The following is a 20,143-nucleotide window of genomic DNA, read 5'->3' as shown; positions in this document are numbered from 1 at the left end:
GAGGAAAGAGGCGAAGGGGGGGATGAAGGCAGCCAGGGAGGATGAAGGAAGAGGGGGGCTGAAGGAAGAGGAAGAGGGGGATGGAGGAAGAGGAGGGGGCGCGGAGAGGAGGAGGATGGACGGAGGAAGAGGAGGGGGCTGAGGAGGAGGGGAAGAAGGCCGGCCACCGCGGAGAGCGCCGTGCCAGCACCGCGGACAGCGCCGCCCCGCCCTGCCCCTGGCCCCTTACACCACCGGGGGGACAAGGGCTGGGACCCTGCAGAAATAGGGCAGCCTTCTGCCCCAGACCCGCCTGCCCCTGCCCTCCCCCGAGGACCTGGTGGTGCGGGAGGGAGCACACGGCCTCTGGCACAGCCCCCAGGGAACTGGGTTGGGGACAGGTGGGTGCAGGCTTTGGAACATCACGTCTGACAGCAACAGCCCCTGCAGGAGATGCAGGCCAGCGCTGATGGGTCAGCCAGTGTTCGTTCTGAAACTTGCTGCTGGCAATTAATGCTGTGGTACCTGGTCCCTGGCACAGGAGGGCACTACTGCGGTGCTGCCCTCTCTCTCTCTTGGCAAGCAGGTTACCCAAACAGCTCAAAGGGCCTCCTCACTCATTCCCAGTCAGGGGAAGCTCTTGCCCAGTCCCCATCCCGAGGCCTTTCCCTGCCAACTGCTTCCCAGCATTAGTGATGCCAGGGCTGCAGCTCAGACAGATCAGCCTCTAATCTGGGGAACAGCCTCCAGTTAATTATTCTGTACCCTCTGGGCCATGGCCAGGGTGACTCAGCAAGAGGTAGCCCAAGGCAACAACGACCAGCCTCCAGCCCCAAGGGGGACCAGCCTCTATCCCCAGCAGGCATACCAGGGATACCCCACAGGGGAACCCCAGCAGGGGCCGGCTGTACCCCATCTCCACTACAACTGCAAGACAAGGCCAGGAAGGGCTGATAGAAAAATGTCCTTCCACAGTGGAAGGTGTAGGGAGAACCTGGCACAAATCTCCCAGCTCCTGCCCCAAGGAGACCACGCAGGTTCCACCACTCATGGCTGTGGGAAAATGGACATCTGGGGACATCAGGGCTCTGCTCCACAGCCAGGCTGCTGGAAGGGCTGTCTGTTCTACTTTCACACACCCAGTGCCAGGCAGCACCAGCAAGGGGAGTCCAAGGGGCCTGGCTCCAGGCACATCCAACCCCCTTGCCCCCCTTCCAGCCCCGGAGTGGGGGATACCTACCTGCCTTGCAGTGACAGGGGAGGCTGGTCCTTGCCCATGCTCAAGGCTGGCACCCCCACACCAGCCCAGGCAAAAGGGACATGGGGGGGGGGGGCGGCAACAGCGGCACACGGGGCATTATTTAGCAATGTTCTTTTATTTCCAGTTTTAAGGTGAAAAGATGCCTTTAAATCTTCAATTAAATACTCCATAAAGAAAAAAAAAAAAAGGCAAAAAAAAAATTATTTACAAATTCACGTGACCAGTAATTGAATCCTTGTTTTAATAATTACACATGCGGCTCGTCACATCCGGCGCTCTATAAATACAGGGGACGCGGATGAGGGGGCCGCCCTGTCACTTGCCCAATTGTGGCCTTTAACGTTTGGGAGGAGGATGAGGGCTTTTGGGGTCGTGGAGGGGACACAGCCTGGCCCAGAGAGAAGGGGCCACCCCCCCTCCTCCCCGGCACCCTCCCCAGGTGTCAGAGCAGGAGCTGAGGGGGAATGATTTATATTTAAAATTTAAAAACCATAGAGGGGAGGGGGTCCAGGCAGTGATGGAGGAATAGAGAGAGGACAGGGGAGGGGGAGAAATCACGCTCCTGTCCCCAAACCAAATTTAATAAGTTTATATATATATAATCTCTCTATATTTCATCAAGAAGGGGGGAGGAGAAAGAGGAGGAGGGAGAGGAGGGGAAAGATATGTCCCCATCCCATCCCTCCCTCTCCATGACATGAATCCAGGGGTGCTCTGCCCCACTCCCAGAGACCCGGTGTGCCTGTGCTGGGAGCGGGGCGAGGAGGGTCCCCAAGGGGACCCATGGCAGCCACCGCCTCAGTCAGCATCTGTTTATTATCATCATGACAAACTCGTACAGGCCTTACAAACAGAACCAGGACAGAGGAAGAAGAGAGAGGAGAACTGAAAAAAAGAGAGAGGGGGGCTTCAAGGGGCACAGCATCAGCCCTGGCCTAGCAAGTCCATGGGGGCCAGGGGTGGGAAGGGATGGAGTCACTCCCTAGGGTGCCCTACTCTCTCTCCCCCCTTCCTCCTCCTCCTCCTCCTCACAGCTGCTCAGTTGTTGTCCGATTCATCCTCAGCTTCCCGGAGCCAGGTGAAAAAGGCTGTAACCGATTTGAGAGCCACCCCCTTGCCCTGCTGCTCGGCTGGGTCCTTGCTGGACTCCCACTTGTAGAAAGCCTCCTCCTTGATGACGTCCTCATCGTAGAGGGCATCAAAAAACATCCGCAGCAGGTCTGGGGTGGGGGGACAAAGAGGAACTTCTGCTATTCTCCAGCCACCAGCCACCCTGCTGGGGTGGGAATACATTTGCCACCTCCTCCTCAACCCACCCACACTCACGATACTCACTGGGAGGCTGGTCCAACTTCACCACCAAGGCTTGCAGGGCATAGAGTGCCTGGAGCTCCTTCTGCTCATCCCGCAGGTACTTCTGGAGCAGCTTGGCTTGGTTGCGGATGACCGTGGCGTCCACACGGTAAGGGTTCTCAACTGCAGGGGATGGGGTGTGAGAGGGGCAGTGTGGGAAGGGGAACCCCCACCACTCCCACCTCACCCTGGTACTCACAGACAATGGCCAAGTGGCACACAGACGTCATCAGGGCCCTGATAAACGTGTTGGACGAGACCTGCTGCTCACTCAGGTTGGCCTGGAGGGGGGAGGGTAAAGGACTGTGAGCTAGAGAGGGAACCAAGAGGGAGCTTCCAGACACTCAGGCATTGTGCCCCCACCCTCACCTCAATCCAGTCATATATTCTTTGGTTGTCTGGGTTCTCCTTCAGCAGCTTGTCTATTTGCTTGCACAGCTCCTCTGAGGTCAGCTCCTTGCGGCTTGGCATGTCTGAGCTGTCCCCCATCGTGTACTCCAACTTCTGGGGAAGCAGGCAGAGAGAGCTGTTGAAGGCAGCTCAGGGGAGTGCCATTCTCACATTGCCCAACGTCCGCCCACAGACCACCTCTGCCCCTCGCTGCCACTAAGCCCCCACCTGCTCTGTGACAAATTTGTTGACATCCTGGTCCTCAGGCAGGAATTCCTTCCAGCTCAGGCCCCCATCCCGCCACAGCTTTCCTGCGGTCTTCTGGCCCTGCAGAACAGACAGTTGGCATCAGCACACAATGCCCTTAATCTCCAGGGAGAAAGATACTGTGACTTCGCCATGCCAGTCCCATAACCCAGACACTGAAAGGTCACCCCTCACCATCCTCTCTGGTGGCAGTGGGGTTCAATCCCCACGTCTACCTGTCCCTCAAGCAGTATGCCAGTCCTTGAGACAGCAGCCACACAAGCCCCACACACTTACCATGCCCTTGCACAACAAGCCCAGAACCTCAACCAGCAGCGTGGTGGCCTTCCCAATGGGCACCAGAGGCTTCGTGATCTCCCTGTTGGGTACAAGAGACCTGGGTGAGCTACTTGCCTCCAAGAGGCCCCCTGCTGCCAGCCCTGCTGAGGAGCACAGCCCTCACCTGAACAGCTCCTCCATGGGGATGCCTTCCTCTTGAAGGATGGGGGTGATCAGCTCAGCCAGGTACAGCCAGATGTGTGGGATGTCAATCTCCATGTCCTCTGCACTCTCCAAGATCTCCCGCAGCCTGAAGAGCAGAGGGAGCTGTTGGGATGCAGCAGTCCCCATACCCTTGGCTAGGAGGGACCTCAGGATGTCTCAGTGCTGAGTCCTACTCAAGGCAGGCCCAAATTCAAAGCCAGGCTGCCCCAGCCCCTCACCCTTTGTAGTACTGCTCCTTGGAGAGTGTGCCTGCCTTCACCAGCTGGCAGAGCAGGGCTCCCATATGCTCGCGGGAGATGGTGCTCCTCTCCAGCGTGGACTCGATGCCATTTTGCACAAAGATGTAGAGCGAGGAAGGGTTGCCCAGCTCCTGCACACACTGCAGGGCCTCCTGCAGGGAAAGGAGGGGTCAGTACTGCCCTACATTCAGCTCTGGCTCCCCCCTTCCATATCCAGGCACCACCAGAACCCTGCCCAACAGTGCTCCCACACAGGGAGGGAAGCAAATGGCATGTCAGGGGAACACGTATGGTGTGTTAGGGTGCTTGGCCACCCCCTTCTCTCACCTTCATGTCATTGATGTGCAGGTATTCCTCTATGATCGCCTTGGATTTCTTCTCCAGTTCCTCTTCTGACAGCGTGGGCTTAGTAGATGCTGCAGGAGGTGTTGGCTCTTGTTTAACTGCAAGAAAAAAGCAAGGATCAGACATGACCTGGGACGGGCAGAGCCACAAGTGCAGCCAGACCCTGGGATATCGCTCCTCCCCAGCTCACTGGTCTCTCGGCTCCGGTCCCGTTCCTCTGTCATGCTTGCAGCCTTGCGCACGGCCTCGGGGCCGCCCTGCTTCTCCCGTTCTCGGCTCCTGTCCTCTGTCTCCTTGCTGAAGCTCCTCTTGGTGAGGGCAGACCTGTTCCTGTCTACTCTCTCCCCCCGGTCAGGACGCTCTAGACGATCGCTGCCCTTCTCCAAACGCGGCTCCCGGTCCCCTTTGTCCCCAGCCTTCTCTGACCTGTCACGGCTGGAGCTGCTCCTGGGTGAGAGAAAGACACGCAGTGTGAAGAGCCCATCACCACCCTCCCTGACCCCAGACTGTAGGGCTCTGTACAGTAAGGCTGTGCCACTCCAATCCTCACCTCTTTCAGCACATGACCATTCTTAGGGGAAAACATTTCCCTATTTCTCCCCTGTTCTAACTCATACCCTTTTCCTTTTACTCTGCTCCTTAGCTTGGCTGAGCAGTGCCTGTCTTTGTCCTACCCACACCTTCCTTCTGACGCAGACTGTGGCAAAGCTCCCCTTTGTTTTCCTCTTCTCCCGTACAAATCCAAACTCCAGCTCTCTTTGGCTTCCTCACACTCCCGCCCATTAATGTCTATCCAAGGACCCCCAAGCCAGGCCGAGCACCCAGAGGTGATCACCCAAGTGCCTAACAGTAGGGAGGACACCCAGGCCAAGGTCAACTTTCCTTGCCACAAGGATTCACCATTGACTCTGAGCTCCCTCAAGGCCCCATCTTGCCACAGGGCAAGTCCAGATACTGTAACTTGCCTATATACTGATCAACCACAAGCCTGAATCAGGAGTTCTCCCTCATCCCTACACACCCATCTACCAAGGCAGGGCTGGCCCCTCACCTCTGCACCACACGGCGGGACTCTGGGCTCTCGGCAGGCATTGACTGCTGGAGCGCTGAGAAGCGGTTCAAGGTGCTCGTGGCTGGTCGCCCTGAATCAGATGCTGGGCGTGAAAAGAGGGAAGTCTCAGAGTTCAGCAACTCCCTGGTAGAGGAACTGCCAGGGGAAGGATCACCCCTTCCACTCTGTCCCACAGTACACAGCCAGTCCCGCACTGCCTACCTGAATCTGAGGGCTTCGCACCAGACCCTCCACTGCTGCCTTTGCCCCAGCTCAGCCGCCCACCCGGTGCAAAGAGCTGGTTATTGGAGTCAATGGATCCAGGCTGCAAGTGGAGAGAGACAGTCAGACCTGATTCCCCCACCAAGGCACAGCCTAGGTCAGGCAGCTGGCAAGGCTGCCACACTGCACCCCCAGTCTCACCTTGGTGATCTTTGTTAGCCGGCTGGTGTCGATGGGCCGGTTGCCCTTGCTGATGGGCACCGTGTTCCAGCCATCATCTGCAACCAGGCTACTGCGCCCTGAGCACAAGAAGGACAGTCATAAGGTGCAGACAGCCTTGAGCAGAGTTCAGCAAGACCAACCCACCCTTGGCAAACTCAAGTGTCCCCAAGCCCAGGCACTCACCACCAGAGGATGGCCCAGGGGGTCCTCTCCTCTTATCCTTTGACATAAGCTGCTGCACTTTGATGTGTTCCCGATGCTCCTCCATCTCTGCTTCCTTGTGGATCTGATCGATGGTTTTGGGGCCCTGGTCTCCTCGCCGCGGCACCCAGCTATTCTGCAGAGGGCAGGGAAAGAGGGAACTGAGATGGCTGGAAAATGGAAGAAAAGGCATTCCCCCTTCCTAGCCATGCCACTCTCAAGAGTCTCAGGATGGTCTCCTGCCTTTGGCCATCACCACTCTCCATACGTTGTAGCAGCTTTTGGCACAAAAAGGCTCAGTTTCCAGAGCCCTCTTGCATTAAACAGCCGCCAATTACTGTGTGCCCACTCTCACTACCATGATAACCAAGGGCAGGGGCTAGCATGGTGTCTCTGGGGCTGGCCACAGCTCACATACCCACCTTTCCCCTAGAGGGGACACATGGATAGCTGGCACTCAGAGGACATAGGTCAGCAGCTCCAAGGGGCCAAGCAGTGGATAGAGGACAGTGCCCAGGCAATTGCATTCCATGAACCTTACCCGTCTTAGGTCAATCACATCCTGCAGCATGAAACGAATTCGGGATGATGTCTTTTTCTCTTTGATGATCTTCTCCATTTGATTGAAGTACTGGTCCATCCTTGGCTATAGAGGGACAGAGCCATGGTTACATTCCTCCCAAGAGCAAGGGAAGGGCAAGGTAGGGCAGGGCAAGGAGTACCTTGGCTTTCTCGAAGTCCAAGTCCTTGCCAATAGTCGTAAGCAGGCGGCAAAGGCACTCAAGAGACTCTTCATCGTGGTTTTTGAGCAGCTTCACCACACAGTCATGCATAATGGCCTCTGTCAACATCTTCAGTTTGAAGAGCTCTCCAATGAACTTGATGTTCCCCAGAGATCGTCGTCGGGCCTTGTCCCGCGCCTCCTCCAGCTCATCCTTCATACGCGCCTTCTCCTCGGGCTGCACGAGAAGTCCAGCAGGCCAGTTCAGTGTCCAGAGTCAGACCAAGGACACTCACACCAGCCCTCAGCAGACTCTCATCCCAACTCACAGCACTGGCATCATCCATCTCCTTTTGCCGCTTCTCAAAGATCTCATCATCATCCTTGTCCTTCTCAAACTCCTTCTGGCAGCGGTTGAGCAGCAGCTTGCGGAAGTTCACAGTCACTGTGGGCTTGTCTGTTGTGGGCACTTTAAGCTGCAGAGAGAGGTACAACCCAGAGAAAGAGCATGAGTTGTGTTTCCCCCAGAAGTTGGGCAACTAAGGTGACACTACTCAAATTAGGGAAAATCCACCCTACAACACTGTGATGCCCTGCTGAGACTCTGAACTAGGTCCTCCATCCACACACCCGTTTTCTCAATCCACATCGAAGGACCTGCACATTACTAAGCTCAACTGAGATGGCCAAAAACCCTTGCCCGTTCAGCAGGAGACCACTCAGCTTCTGCTCACCCCCATAAGGCAACGGCACATGTTAGCATAGGCAACAGAGAAGTTTGGCTCCGAGATGGCCTTCTCGAAGACGAGGTCGATGACACCCTTGAGCCGCTCCTCCGTGTCGATGGACAACTCCATCACCTGCTTCATCAGTTGCTGAAACATCTGGGGCGTCAGCTTGTTGAGGATGCTGCGGACACGGCGGAGCAGTTCCTGCAAGGGCAGCAGGGTCAGCAAGAGCTGGGCACCCTTCCCCCCGGGCCTCCGACTGCCTACCCACCCCAGCTCCCACCTGTGTCTTGATATTCTCAGGATCCTCCTCCTCGGAAGCACGTTTGCTGCTGGGTTTCCAGGCCTTCTCAGCCTTGTTCAGCTTGACATCCTCATTGAGGGACACAGTAGCAATGATTTTGCGGGGCTCCTTCCTCGGGTTCTGCTGGGAGCGGCGGGGACCCAACCCTGAGGGCTGACACATAGAGAAGAAACTCAGCTCTCTGCTCTGGGACCATGTGAGCTGACTCCCTGAAGTCCCCAGTCCGCCTACTCAGATCCTCAACTCCATCATGGACATCAGTGGCCCAGACACAATGGCTCGAAAGCTTGATCATCACAGAGAGGCAGAGCAGGATGGCACGAATCAAGCAAGGAGATACTCACCAGACCCCGGTTGCCCATGACAGGCCGGCCAAGGTTGGCGAAGGAGGGGGTGAAGTCAGGGCTGCAGTTCATGCCACTGAAGCGGATGGAGTCAATTGCCCGCAGTGGGGTCTTGTTGGCCTGCGAAGGTACACACGGCTGAGGATGCCCGGGGGCAGAGGAGCGGGACGGATCCATCCCCCAGCCTCAGCGCCGGGACAAGGAACTGGAAAAAAGGCCCCAGAGGTGTCCCCACACCCATCAAACCCAGGCTCAAGGGTCATTGCAGATTCTACAACAGGACCCTGAGCAAAAAAGTAAGTCCCTTTATGCCCCGCCTTCACAAGGCACAAAGAGGAGCCCCCCTCAACCACCACCCACAATTCCCCAATTTCCAGGACCGCACCGACCTTGTCCAGCACCACATCTGTGATCTGGGGCAGTCCCTCAGGTTTCTGCATGCTGGCAAAGATAAACTGGAAGCCCAGCAGGAACTCCCGGTCATATCGTTTCTTCTCCTCAGGGTTCAGTGGCTTCCATTGCTCTGCAGTGGAGAGCAAGAGGAAGACTCCGATGTGGCCTGTCCCATATTCTCCACCCTGAGCTGTGATGGGTCTGGGTCCACACAGGGACATACAAGATGGGATGTAGACAACCACAGAACTGCCCCAGCTTGGTACATCATGAGCATAACTGTGCATACTTAGAAAGCCTGATGCCACCAGCTCCCTGCCTCCTGCCAGGACTCCCGTGCTAGAAACTCGGTTCCCTACCCCATGCCAAGCTCGGGGACAAGATGGGAGAATGAACTTTAGGACAGCAGAACCATGCCACCCACACCTTCCCTACTGCTGGGTCCAGAGACGGTGGCTGCCAGCAGAAGACTGTGCCAGGCACAGCTCACCTTCCTTGTAGCCATACTTCTGGCCAGCAGCCTTGCCCTTCTCCGGGGCCAACTTGTCTTCCTTCTCCTCCCACGTCTCTTCCGACTCTTCCTGTGGACGGGCAGGAGCCACGTCCTCTGCTTCACTGGCAGGGGCAGACGTGGGGGGCTTGTTCTCCGCCTCCGAGGCACTATCACCAGTCTGAGACTGCATTGGAGGAACAGGAACAGCAGTCACCCACACAAGCCTGGTCCTGTCCCCTTCACTCCACTCCTCGGTGTCCACCCCGCCTCAGATCCTCATTACCATCACAGAGCATCAGTGGCCCAGACACGATGGCACAAAGCAGAGTTCATCACAGGAGGAGATGGGACACAGGATGACCCCCAGACATCCCTAGGACACTCACCTCTTTAAAGGCATCCAGCAAATCACCTACTGCCTCCTTCTTGTTCAGCTCCTTCATCCTTCGTTTCTTCTTTGGCACTGACATGGCGACTGGGAGGAGAGGAAGGAAAGTGAAAGAGAGGAACCTCCCCAGTCCCCCTGACACCAGCTATGGGGTCACCAGCAAGGCCCCAGTAATACCAGGCGAGCTTCAAGATGGAGCCACAGGGATGTGGCCCTGCCACCCCATCACAGCCCCCATTCTCAAACACACTCCGACTTATCACATGCCTCATCAAAGCCTCCCATCCATACCACTGCCCTACTGTGTGCTCCTCATCCTGTGAGAGGATCCCTGCAGACACCCACACTGCTCTACAGGCACCCCTTACAGGGACACTCCCATACAAACTTCTGTTCCCATACACACTCCCCTCCCTGGCACCCATATACACCAGCCCATACACATGTGCTCCCCAAAAACGTATCTGCCCTCAGGTTGCACCCCTGTGTCCCTGCCCAAGGCACTCCATATAAACACACCCTGTGAACCCATCTTCCCCATCCCTCCTATGTAACCACAACACTGTTGTGCAGGGTGCTTAAAGAAAATTTAAAAAACCCCATCACATCCCAAGGGCACCTCACTTTCCTCAAGCACCCCTGTGTACTTGCATACTCCTACAGAGCATGCCCCACAACTCCCCTGCCAATTCTCTGCCTCCCAGTGTCCTCAATGACTGGGGGCAATCCTCAGATACAATCCTGATACACTCACTGTACACCCCTGCATAAGGCTTCACATAAAATGCACTTCCATTCCCCGTGATATCCCCCCACCCTATAAACCTCCACATAGATATACTCCCCCAAACATCTCCCTGATCCACATCATCCACAGGCACCTTGTCCCTCTCAGCATCCCATACCCATACCCATACATCCTGTATCCCGAACCACATCTCCCTCTCCAACACCCTCCCTGTACCTCATGCCTAGCACCATGCCCATATGATGCCCCCATCACCCAACATCCACCCTGGGGCACCCTGTAGCCCAGCATTCCCAACCTGGCGCGGTCGCCTCCGAGATCTGCGAAGGGGCAGGGGCTGGGCTCAAGCTTCGCTCCTGGGTCTCACCAGGGCCTTCACTCTCTTCCTCCTCCTCCTCTGCAGGTGGGGAGGCAGGGGTGCCAGGCTGGGCTGGCTCCTCAGGCTCTGAGATGGGGCTGACATCCGACTCGGGCTGCTCCTCACTCGGCTCCACTTTGCTGGTGCCCTCCACCCCATTGGGTATGGGCAGCTCTTCAGGCTGGGCAATGGGGGAGTCCGGGGTGGGCACAGGCACCGCCTCAGAGACCAGCACTGGCTGGCACACGGGCGCCTCAGGGACCATTTCAGGTGTCTCCTCCAAAACCCCATTGGCCTCAGCAGTGGGCTCGGGGCAGGGCTCTTCCCGGGGCGGTGGGGGGCTGGGGGAGGCGGGTTTGGCTGGCGCTTCAGGGGCCTGTGGTACAACAGGTGGCGGCGATGGCACAGCCGGCACCAGGGGCACAGCTGGCATCGAGGGAACAAGGGGCACCGGCGGCACCTCAAGGGGCACAGGCTCCTGCGGGGTGGGCTCTGGGAGGGGAATAGCAACCTCCTCCTCCTCTTCCTCCTCCTCCTCCGCAGCCACCATGTCCATGTTGGGCACGGGCACAAGGGGTAGCTCTGCAGCCCCTGGCACTGTAGTGATGGCGCTTAACGTCTTTTGCGGGTCAGGTGGCGCCTCGCCCTGCTCCGCTTTCCTGTCCGTGTCCACGGGAGGCTCCATTGGCATCAGCGTCACAGGCGAGAGCACCACGGGCTCCACCTCGGGGATCAGGGGAGGAGGAGGCGACGGGGATGCCGACTTGCTAGGCTCCAGGGACACGGGCTTGCTCACCACCAGCGCAGGTTTTGGGCGGTCATCTGCAAGGTGGATGGTATTAATGGATGACTCTCTGATCCCCTGCTCATCCCACATTCCTCCCCAGATCCTGCTATCTTCAGGAGAGATAGGGACAGATGTGCCAAGCCATACCACTAATGGGTGATAGGGAACACAGGGGTCCTCCAGTGCCCAGGGGACAGCTGAGGTGAGTATATAGTCCACCCAAACTCTCCTGGATCCAGCAAGGGGACGCAGGCCCCCAGGTATGCAGGGATGACCTCTGACCCCACAAGTCTCAGGAGAACCAAGAACAGTGGGGCTGGCATTTCACACCCTGCAGTGCCAACACCAGGAAACCTTGCTGCAGCCATGCCAGCTGGCACACCCAGCCCTGGCACAGGCACTTACCTGGCCGGACAATAACTGCTACGTGGGGGGTCTCTCCATTGGCCTGGGGCTCCAAACCGCTTCCAGCCTGAGGGGGCAAAGAGGGAGTTGAATAGGGCCAGGTGAACTTCCCTCTGCCCCAGCTGGGAATCAGAGGGTCCACTTACCTGTGGAGGAGTGGGGGTGGATGAGGTCCTTGCTCCAGACATAATTTCTTCTGTAATGTCTTTGCCGCCTTGGTTGGGGTCTCGTATTCGGATCTGTCCAAGAATTAGAGCAGAGTGGAGAAGCTGTTGGCAGGGTGCAGAACACAACACACAGGCCACCCCCTTCCCCTGAGCCCAACACTCCCAGGACACCCCTCTCCAGAGGAAAAAGGGAGGTTAATTCACTGCAGTGCCTATCCTCGCCACACACAGTTTTGGGACCAGGGGGTGCCCTCACCACAGGGCACAGTGTCCCATAGACACTGACCTGTCCCATAGACACTGACCTGTTCCAGTGCCTTGCAAGCCATCACAACAGGCAGCTGGAGCCAGCAGGTCCCCAGCTAGTGCCCATTTCCAGAAGTCAGGGGACCCCAAGGCATCACTGTGCTGGCACAAGGGCTGCAAGGAAGCCCCCCTCATTTTGGGGACAATACAGGGGACTAGCTTCAGCACACAGAAACCACAGTGAGCTCTGTGTCATCCCAGGCACACCCTATATGCCCAAAGCCTCACTTGTTCCCGGTCTGCCATGGGTACAGCATGAGCTACAGGCCACCCTGCTGCAGGGTGACTGGAGGAGTACACATGGGTCTGGCTGGGATTACAGTGCAGGGCAAAATGCAGCCAACAGTCTTGTCCTGTCCACCTCCCGAACATGACCTGCTCCCAGAACACCAAGTGCAGAGCTCAACCCATCTCTGATGAGGAAATGCCAGCATCCCACTCCCAGTGGCAACCCCTGCCCCCCCAGCACAGGGCCATGCCGGCAGCCACCCGGCTCCCCGCTATAAATAGGCCCCATGCGAGGCCTCTGAACACCGGCATCTCCGGGAGCAGACAGCAGTTGGCAGCCACGGCTCCCCCGCCCTCCCGGGAGCCGTGACTCAGCACAACACTGCCCGCCGGGACGGCCAAGGTCGCCAGCACCCACCATGCACCCCAGTTCCCTTGTTAAGCCCTCCAGCCCATGGGGACACGGCCCTGTGCCAATCCTTTTCCCTGACACGATGCATCACATCCCATCCCACACACCACCAGCACCTGGGGCTGATACCATCCCCCTCTTGCACATGAACACACCCTCCTGCACACGAGTACCCCCCATGCCTGAAGGCAGATGGCTCCTTACCGTCTTGCGTTCTCGTTTTGGGGGGATCGGTGGTTGCTGGCTCACAATGACCTGGGCAGTGGGGACCCCCGCTGAGAACTGCTGCACCCCCTGCGCTGGGTAATACGCACCCGCTGAAGGAGAGGAGAGAGCGTCAGACCAGCCAACCCAGATCCTCCAAGCCCGTCCTGAAGACTCCGTGATGTCCCAAATACAGGGGTCTGTCAGGAACCCGGAGAGCCCTTGCTGCTCTGCAGCGAACCCCCATCGCATCCGGCCTGGATTGTCCCAACCCGCCTGACAGGCCTGACCAAATTCCTTCCCTATGAAGCAGAAAGCGTCCCCGCGCCACCCCCACGCCCAGCCAGGCCCTGCAGGCATCCACCATGCCCACCAGCTTCACACCACCAAAAGCCCTGCCTGGACACTTGGCCATGTCAGGTACAGGCGTCCTGGCTCTGCAGGCGGCCGCCTTTCTGCCTGCACCCTTATCTCCCCAGGGCCAGCACCAGCCTGAGGGCGGCACCACGCAGCCTCCATTCACACCCAGACTGAGGGGCTCGGGCTGCACAGGGAGCACGAGCCCCTGGCAAGCCCAGCCCAGAGGAAGAAGCTGTGCTGAGGGCCAGAGGCAGAGCTGGACTCAATCCAGGGCTGGCACAGCCCTCAAGAGGTGCTCCACTCCTCCCAGGGTAGCCATGAGCATCACCCCAGAGCAGTGCCATAGGGATACGGGTGTGTTGGGACAGGCACAGCTGGGTGCTGGCCCATTCTCGCTCCAGCACCTTCCCCACTGCACTGACCTTGGAAGTCAACCAAGGTGCTCTGGTGACTGGCTCATCCCTGAGTCAGGGACCCTCCCTTTGCTCAGGGGACACGCAGGGACGCTAAATGGGCCTCACACCGGGATGGGCTGGAAAAGAGACCCTGAGCTGCCTAGCCCTGAGGACCAGACAGGAGACCTGATCTGATTCATTTCTCAAGGGGCACACCATGCTGGGTCATGCTACCAGTCCTGTGGGCAAGAGGCAAGCTGCTGCCAGCTTTCCCAGGAAGAGCCACAGCAGCCCCAAAGCAGAGGTTGGGAGCACACCCATCCTGGAACCTCAGAGATACCCTGAGCAAGTCCCAGGGCTGTGTACAAAGGTGCAGCAGTGTCCTGGCCCAAGCACAGAAGACAGCCACTGCCAGAGGCCACCTCCCTCCTCTGAGGGGCTGGCTGGGCCCTGAGACAAAAGGGAGGGAGGCCGGGCACGTACCTGGCTCAGGAGAAGCCCATCTCTGCCCCAGTTATGTTTTGCTGCTGTGCTGGGGCCAGGCCGGAGGCCTCGGCTCACATTTCTGTGTCTGCTGGGCCTCCCGGGACCAACCAAGCCTAAATATAGTCACAGTCCGGGTGGCCACATGCGAGCAGGGGGAAGGAGGAGGGGCTGCTCAAATCACGCTCCCCAAGCACCAGGAGGGGGCAGGCATGAAGCACCCCGGCTCAGCTCCTGGGGAGCAGGAGCTGAGGGGGGTCAGGAAGCACTGCTCACCACCTTGACAGCAAGTGAGGGGGAGCAGGGGATAAAGTCTGCCCCAGTCCTCCACCAGCAGAGTTAAATATTAAACAGCCTCAATTTGGAAAAAGACGGGGGTGAGTGGACTGGTGTGAATGGACTGGTGGGACATGATGTGCTGCTGGACAACAAGCAACTGTCCCCCAAAACAGCCTGGAATGGAGTCACAGAGTCAGCCAGAGTGAGCTGTGTTCAGCTCGACAGGATGCAGACACCAGAAGCAGGGGAGTAAAAACACGGGAAACTGCTGGGACTGAAAGAGCACCCAGGAACGGAGCAACCCCTCTGTCTGTACCGTAAGTCCCGAACTCTGTGGGGCTGGCTCCAGGGTAAAAACTAGGGGCGCCAGGTTGGACCGGGTACTGTTGGGTCGGGACAACGTACGTGGAACGACCCTGCAATGGGAGAGAAGAAGAAAAGCCAGTTATGTCCCCTGCAGGGCATGGACATACCCCCAAAACACTGATGTAAGCCCAAACCTGCCTGTGAACTAGTCGTACACCAGGGCAGTGAGCAGAACACAGGCAGAGTAGACACCAGGTGCCTCGGGGAACTGTTGGGGAGGGGATCAGTACTGCCTGCCGCCTCTCTACAGAGCCAGCAGCACCCTGCTCAAGTCAGTGGATGCTCAGAGTCTCAGGACCCCTTCCACCCTCCCAAAAGAGACCTGGGCTCCAAGTCCAGACAACACCACCCACTGGTGCCCATCCCAATCCCCTTCCACAGAGTCCAAAGCATAGCCCTCACCTGTCCGGGAATGTAATAGGCTCCTTGGGAAGGTGTGTAGGATATCTGGGAGGGTATCATCATCACCTGGGAAGCAGCTGGATACACATGGGCAGGAGGGCCGGGCCGAGCCGTCGTGTTACTCTGCACGCGGGACGCACTGGCAGGAGGCTGTGCCCTGTTCTGGTAGAAATGCTTGGGGAGAGATAGGACACAGCGTCAGCAGGAGCTCCAGCACCTTCATCTGCCACCACCGTATACGGGAGCAACATCAGCCCCCCCACTCTGCCGGGATGCAGCACCACCTCAGCAGCCCCCAAGGCTACCCCCACCCCGGCACCATCGTGTCCCCACACACCTGCGGGGCCGCCTGGGTCCACCTGACCCAGCTCATGCCCAGCGCGGCCCCGGCCCAGCCCTCCCGGGGCCGGCAGCTCCAGCGCCCGGGGCCAGCCGTGGCCGCACGCAGCTCGGCGGCGGCGGTCCCGGCGTGCTCTGCACCGGCTCCTGGCGCTCGCGGGGGATGCTGGGACCTGTAGTCCCGCCATGCCGGAGCCGGACAACATGTGGATCTCCTTATTCCCACCCTGGCCAATGCCGTTCATCCTGACCCAGCTTGTTTGCCGGGCAAGAGCATCCCCGGGAACAGAAATTCCAGCCCAGCGACGAGTAAGGGTTCGTGCAGATGCCCCCGGGGCAAGGAGAAAGTGTTACCTGAAGAGACCTGAATCCTCCCTGTTAGCAAGCGCACGCATACAGAAGGAAAGGGGGAAAAAGAGAGATAGGAGTTACTGACACTGGGACAGGGATAGCAGAGGAAGGGACAAGAGGCCAGGGAGCCCTTTGCGCTGTGCCCACATCCCAAATATACTGAGGTCCCCTGTAGGGACCTCCCAAGGGGCAGGGATGGGTCTGATGAGCTCCCAGACAGCACAGCCAAGGATGTCACCAGATCTGTCCCCAGCAGCTCCTCCACTCAGAGGGCTGATGGAGGTCCAGAGACTTGCCACTGCAGGGCCTTGGGAGACCAAGCAAAGCAGGGAGGAAGAGGAAGATAGGGAAGGGCACAGGCAGAAGCAACAGCCTGGGCCAGAGTTAGCACAGGCACAGCCACATGCTGCAGGCTCCATGCAAGGAGGGAACTGGGGAGACACTGCAGAGAAACTTACTCAAAGTTAGGCAGGCATCCCACACTTTCCCCAGATCAGCCTGTTCCCAGATTCCGGGGTCCCCACATGCTCCTCAGCCCCCTCATGCCCAAGGCGGGTGTTTCTGTGCAGTGTCGGGGAAGGGTGTTCAGCATGCAGGGCAGGGGAAGCGGGTTAGTACCTGCTGGTGAATAGCCCGAGGCCCTGCTGGAAACTGAGAGAGGAGGAAAGGAAGGTTTGGGGCAGGGGAGGAAGGAGAGAAGAGCAGTCACTCCGTGGGCATCCTTGTTGGAGGCGCCTGCCCCCCCACCCCAGGGCCAGGAGGTCCTCAGGTGGCAGTCGTGGTCCAGATTAGGAGCTCAATCCCCCTTCACAGGAACACACCAGTCCCAAGGGGTACCACATTGCTCCTAATACCCCTGGGTTCCATGGCAGTGTGGGCTACTCGGCCAGGAAGCAGAAAGCTGGTGGATACCCCTTATCACCCTCTCCAGCTCTAGACAAAATCCTTACCTGGCGCGGCTGAGAAGGCGTATTCATTTGTGAGGTCGGTGCCGGGTTAAAAACCACAGGTGCCGTCTGACCAGGTGGGAACGTTGGCTGGAAGAAGGCAGGGAGGGAAAGAGATGGTACCACTGTCCCTGGCGCCGACTGGGGAGGCAAAGCTGGGCCCCCAACCCTGCAGGGGATGGTTACCTGCGGCAGTCCGGGAGAAGGGGCAGGGTGCGGGGCAGTCGGGGCTCCTCCTGTGGGCTGTGGAGCTTTGTTCATTTCATGGGGTTGTGCATAAGTATCCCCTCGCTATCTGCAGGAACAGGGACAGTGGGCATAAGCTGGAGATGGCTGCACCCCAGGCATCTATCCCCCTGTCCACATCAGCCCTGAAATCCGCAAATGTTTAGTCCCACAACCTACCAGTGTAAAGCCAGGCATCAGCCATGCCTCACAGAGAGCATCCCACCAAGGCACCAGCCAATCCCTCCTGCCCCACTGGGCCGTGAGGAAGATGGGGCAGGAACTGCCAAGTCACCCAGCCTAGGCAGGTCCTCACACCCTTCAGAGCCCACCATCGTGCCCCAGACCCAGCCATGCTCACCAGCAGGACTGACCCACCCAAGGTGACCCCACAAAGCCCGTCCGGGCCGTACACAAAAGCGGGCACCTGTGCCCATGATTTGCCACCAGCACCTAGGCCACCACTAACTCCAGGGGACTGGGTGGGCCGGCGGCACCCCGGCGTCAGCCGTGCCCAGCTCCACCCCGGCTGACCTACTAAGCGCTTCTCCCGGCCGGCCAAACCTGTTCCTGCCGGTGGCGCCGGGTCCCCAGCATACACCACAAACGCCTACCAGGGAAGGCAGGGAGCAGCTCCCACGTCCCCCCGCACCACTGACACTCCTGCCCACTACCCTGCCCAAGGGAGTCTGCAGCCCTCTGCCACCGCTGGCACCCAGGTGGCCCGGACACTCTCCCAGCTGTCCCAGGAAGGACTTGGCAGCCAGTGCTGCTCTCCCCGCCCCAGTGCAAAGGCCGCCGGGGCAGGAAGGAGAGGCGGTACCCCGCATACTGCCGGGGGTCCCCTGTACCCCATGGCACCCGGCGAGCCCGTTGCCGGCCAGACACCCAAGGGAGCAGCCCTGGTGCCTCCTGTAATCTGACGCCCGGACGCGTCAGCACTGCCAGCCCCCGGCCCCGCTGCGGGCACTGCCAGGCACGTCCCACCAACACTGGGAAATGGGGCACCCCAATCCCTCCAGAGTGGCACCTTGGTATGGCGGTACCACCCCATCACAAGGATCCCCCAAGCCACAACCCCAAAGGAGATGGGCCCTGCCAGGGTTTCAGGAGGTGGCAGGGGCTGGGTTGCATCCCCCAGTGCTTCCCCCGGGCCCCTTCTCACTGGGCACCCAAGCGCCTAGCACGGACAGCCCATACCTGAGCCAGCTTAACTAGGCCTTGAGACCAATCACCCCAAAAGAGAGGAAGAGGATTGCCTCACGGGGAACAGGGACACCCGGGGACAGCCCGACCCGGTCTCCTCCACCAGACACAACCGGGAGCTAGCAGGATACTCACCCCCCCGCGGGAAAAACCTGGGCCGGCTGAGCGGGCCTGCAGAGACCGTTCATCCGACTGACTGGGAGAGAGGAGGGAAGGGGGAGACAGAGAGAGAGAGATCAGGCCGGGCCCCGCGGGGGGAGCCCGGTCCAGCCCCAACTTCGCACTGGCCCCAGCAGCCCAGCAAGGCCGGGGAATGTGGGTTCAATCCCGGGGGAACAACGGGGCACCGCCGCGGCTGTTTGTAATCGGAGTCGCCGCCGCCTCTCCTGCGCCGGGAGCGGCTGGGCCGCGGCCTGTGCTGGGCCCGCCGACGGGGCAGGGGGTCCCTGCCCGGGAGGGGGTCCAGGAAGGCCCAGCTCGGTCCGAATGAGGGGCCGGGGGACGGGAGCAGCAGATCGGGGAAGCAGGAACGCACGGGGGAGTGGGGGACAAGACGAGGATCACCGACGGCAGAGCTGGGACAGGCCGCGGCGGTGGCCCAAGAGCGGCCGGCCCCGCCAGGCCCAAGCGCGGCCTCGCCCCCAGGCCGAGGCGGCGGCCAAACCGGCGGCTACGGCCGGCTCCGTCCCGGGGCGGCGGCACCACCATCGCAGCGGCGGGAGGGCGCGGTGCGGTGCCCGGTGCGGCATCCGGCAGCCCCGCTCCCCCCCGCGGCGGCGGCGGCCTCTGCCAAGGACACGTGTCACTGCCGGCCGCAACCGCGGCCCCGCAGGCACCGGCGGCGGCACGGGAGGACAGGCGCGGCGGGGCGGGGGCGACAAGGCTCGCAACACATGCGGCGGCGGCGCCGGGCCTAGGCGGGCGCGGCGCCGGGAGCACGTGTGCGGCGGTGGCGGCGGCGGGGCGCACCGGCCGGCACGTGGGCGCGGACCGACGCCGCCGCCGCGGGATCACTGGGACGTGGGGACCATCGGGACGAGCGGGGCCAGCGCAGCAGCGAAGCGAAGCACGGGACAGGGCGTGGGAAGGGGGTGGCGGCGGCGGGGCGGCACCCACGTGGTGGCGGCGGCGGCGACGCGACAAGGCCCGGCGGAGCGAAGCCCGGGGAAGGGGGGGGAATAGGGCGGCACGCGCGGCCCCGGTACCGGCGCCCCCCCCACCCCCCGCGGGGCGCGCGCCCGCCCCGCCCCCGCCCGTTACCTTCAGTCTCCTTCAGCGCGCGCGGCCCGACGCAGCCGCAGCGCAGCGCAGCACGACCATTTCCGGAGCCGCGCCGCGCGCAGGGGGCGGGGCCGCGGGGCCGCGCGCCCGCCGCCGCCGCGGGGGAGGGGCGCACGGGGGCGGGGCCGCCACGCCCGGAGCCGCGCCGGGCCCCGCCCCCGCCCCGCACGTTGCGCCGCCGCCGCGCCCGCCCCGCCGCTGCGGTCACGTGGCGGGGCGGGGCGAGGCCCGCGCGCCCAGAGGAGGCCGGGGTCCGCATGGCTACGCCCCATAGCGGCAGCCACGCCCGCCGTCCCGTCCCCTCGCCGCGCACCCCGTGCACGGTCACGAGGTGAGTGGGCTCGTCTGGCACCGGCACGGTTCGCGTCGCGCACTCACCCGGGGCCTGATATCACTCGGGTCCCACAGCCACTCAGGGACCGGCACCAGCGGCACCTGCACCCATTCGGTGCTTGGCACCACCGAGACCCGGCCTCACCCAGGACCTCCGCCCACCCAGAACTTCACAGT

At 60.4% G+C, this 20,143-nt stretch overlaps 1 protein-coding gene and 2 non-coding genes across 10 annotated transcripts; all 3 read right to left on the bottom strand.

Moving 5' to 3' along the window:
* Positions 1 to 1,336: 1,336 nt before the first annotated feature.
* On the bottom strand, positions 1,337 to 19,689 carry EIF4G1 (eukaryotic translation initiation factor 4 gamma 1). 8 transcript variants are annotated; one of them, XM_088170953.1, is made up of 35 exons: positions 19,613 to 19,689; positions 18,488 to 18,548; positions 17,108 to 17,216; positions 16,925 to 17,011; positions 16,593 to 16,625; positions 15,978 to 15,998; positions 15,285 to 15,458; positions 14,833 to 14,932; positions 13,000 to 13,112; positions 11,829 to 11,921; positions 11,683 to 11,749; positions 10,431 to 11,312; positions 9,383 to 9,471; positions 8,994 to 9,180; positions 8,500 to 8,633; positions 8,111 to 8,248; positions 7,746 to 7,919; positions 7,469 to 7,666; positions 7,064 to 7,210; positions 6,736 to 6,972; positions 6,555 to 6,659; positions 5,996 to 6,149; positions 5,792 to 5,889; positions 5,591 to 5,693; positions 5,369 to 5,471; positions 4,508 to 4,764; positions 4,300 to 4,415; positions 3,952 to 4,124; positions 3,693 to 3,818; positions 3,527 to 3,608; positions 3,212 to 3,310; positions 2,963 to 3,097; positions 2,793 to 2,874; positions 2,576 to 2,716; positions 1,337 to 2,460 (listed from the first exon to the last, which is right to left on the bottom strand). In XM_088170953.1, exons 3-35 carry the CDS (start codon positions 17,180 to 17,182, stop codon positions 2,279 to 2,281), a joined length of 4,905 nt encoding a protein of 1,634 aa, XP_088027079.1. In that variant the 5' UTR covers positions 17,183 to 17,216; positions 18,488 to 18,548; positions 19,613 to 19,689; the 3' UTR covers positions 1,337 to 2,278. The 8 variants fall into 8 exon arrangements, with proteins under 8 accessions (XP_088027079.1, XP_088027080.1, XP_088027081.1 ...); XM_088170954.1 differs by having other exon boundaries at positions 5,369 to 5,459; XM_088170955.1 differs by having other exon boundaries at positions 8,111 to 8,230.
* LOC148222684 (small nucleolar RNA SNORD66) lies at positions 7,994 to 8,068 on the bottom strand. Its single transcript, XR_015805909.1, has one exon. It is a non-coding gene; the product is annotated as a small nucleolar RNA SNORD66 (small nucleolar RNA).
* On the bottom strand, positions 9,261 to 9,337 carry LOC148222683 (small nucleolar RNA SNORD66). The gene has a single exon (XR_015805908.1). It is a non-coding gene; the product is annotated as a small nucleolar RNA SNORD66 (small nucleolar RNA).
* Positions 19,690 to 20,143: the final 454 nt, after the last annotated feature.

The sequence above is a fragment of the Sturnus vulgaris genome, chromosome 10 (genome assembly GCF_052056855.1).
Source record: "Sturnus vulgaris isolate bStuVul1 chromosome 10, bStuVul1.hap1, whole genome shotgun sequence".
Classification (NCBI taxonomy): domain Eukaryota; kingdom Metazoa; phylum Chordata; class Aves; order Passeriformes; family Sturnidae; genus Sturnus; species Sturnus vulgaris.
Note: the sequence above shows the minus strand (reverse complement) of the source record. Positions and strands in the feature narration are given on the sequence as shown.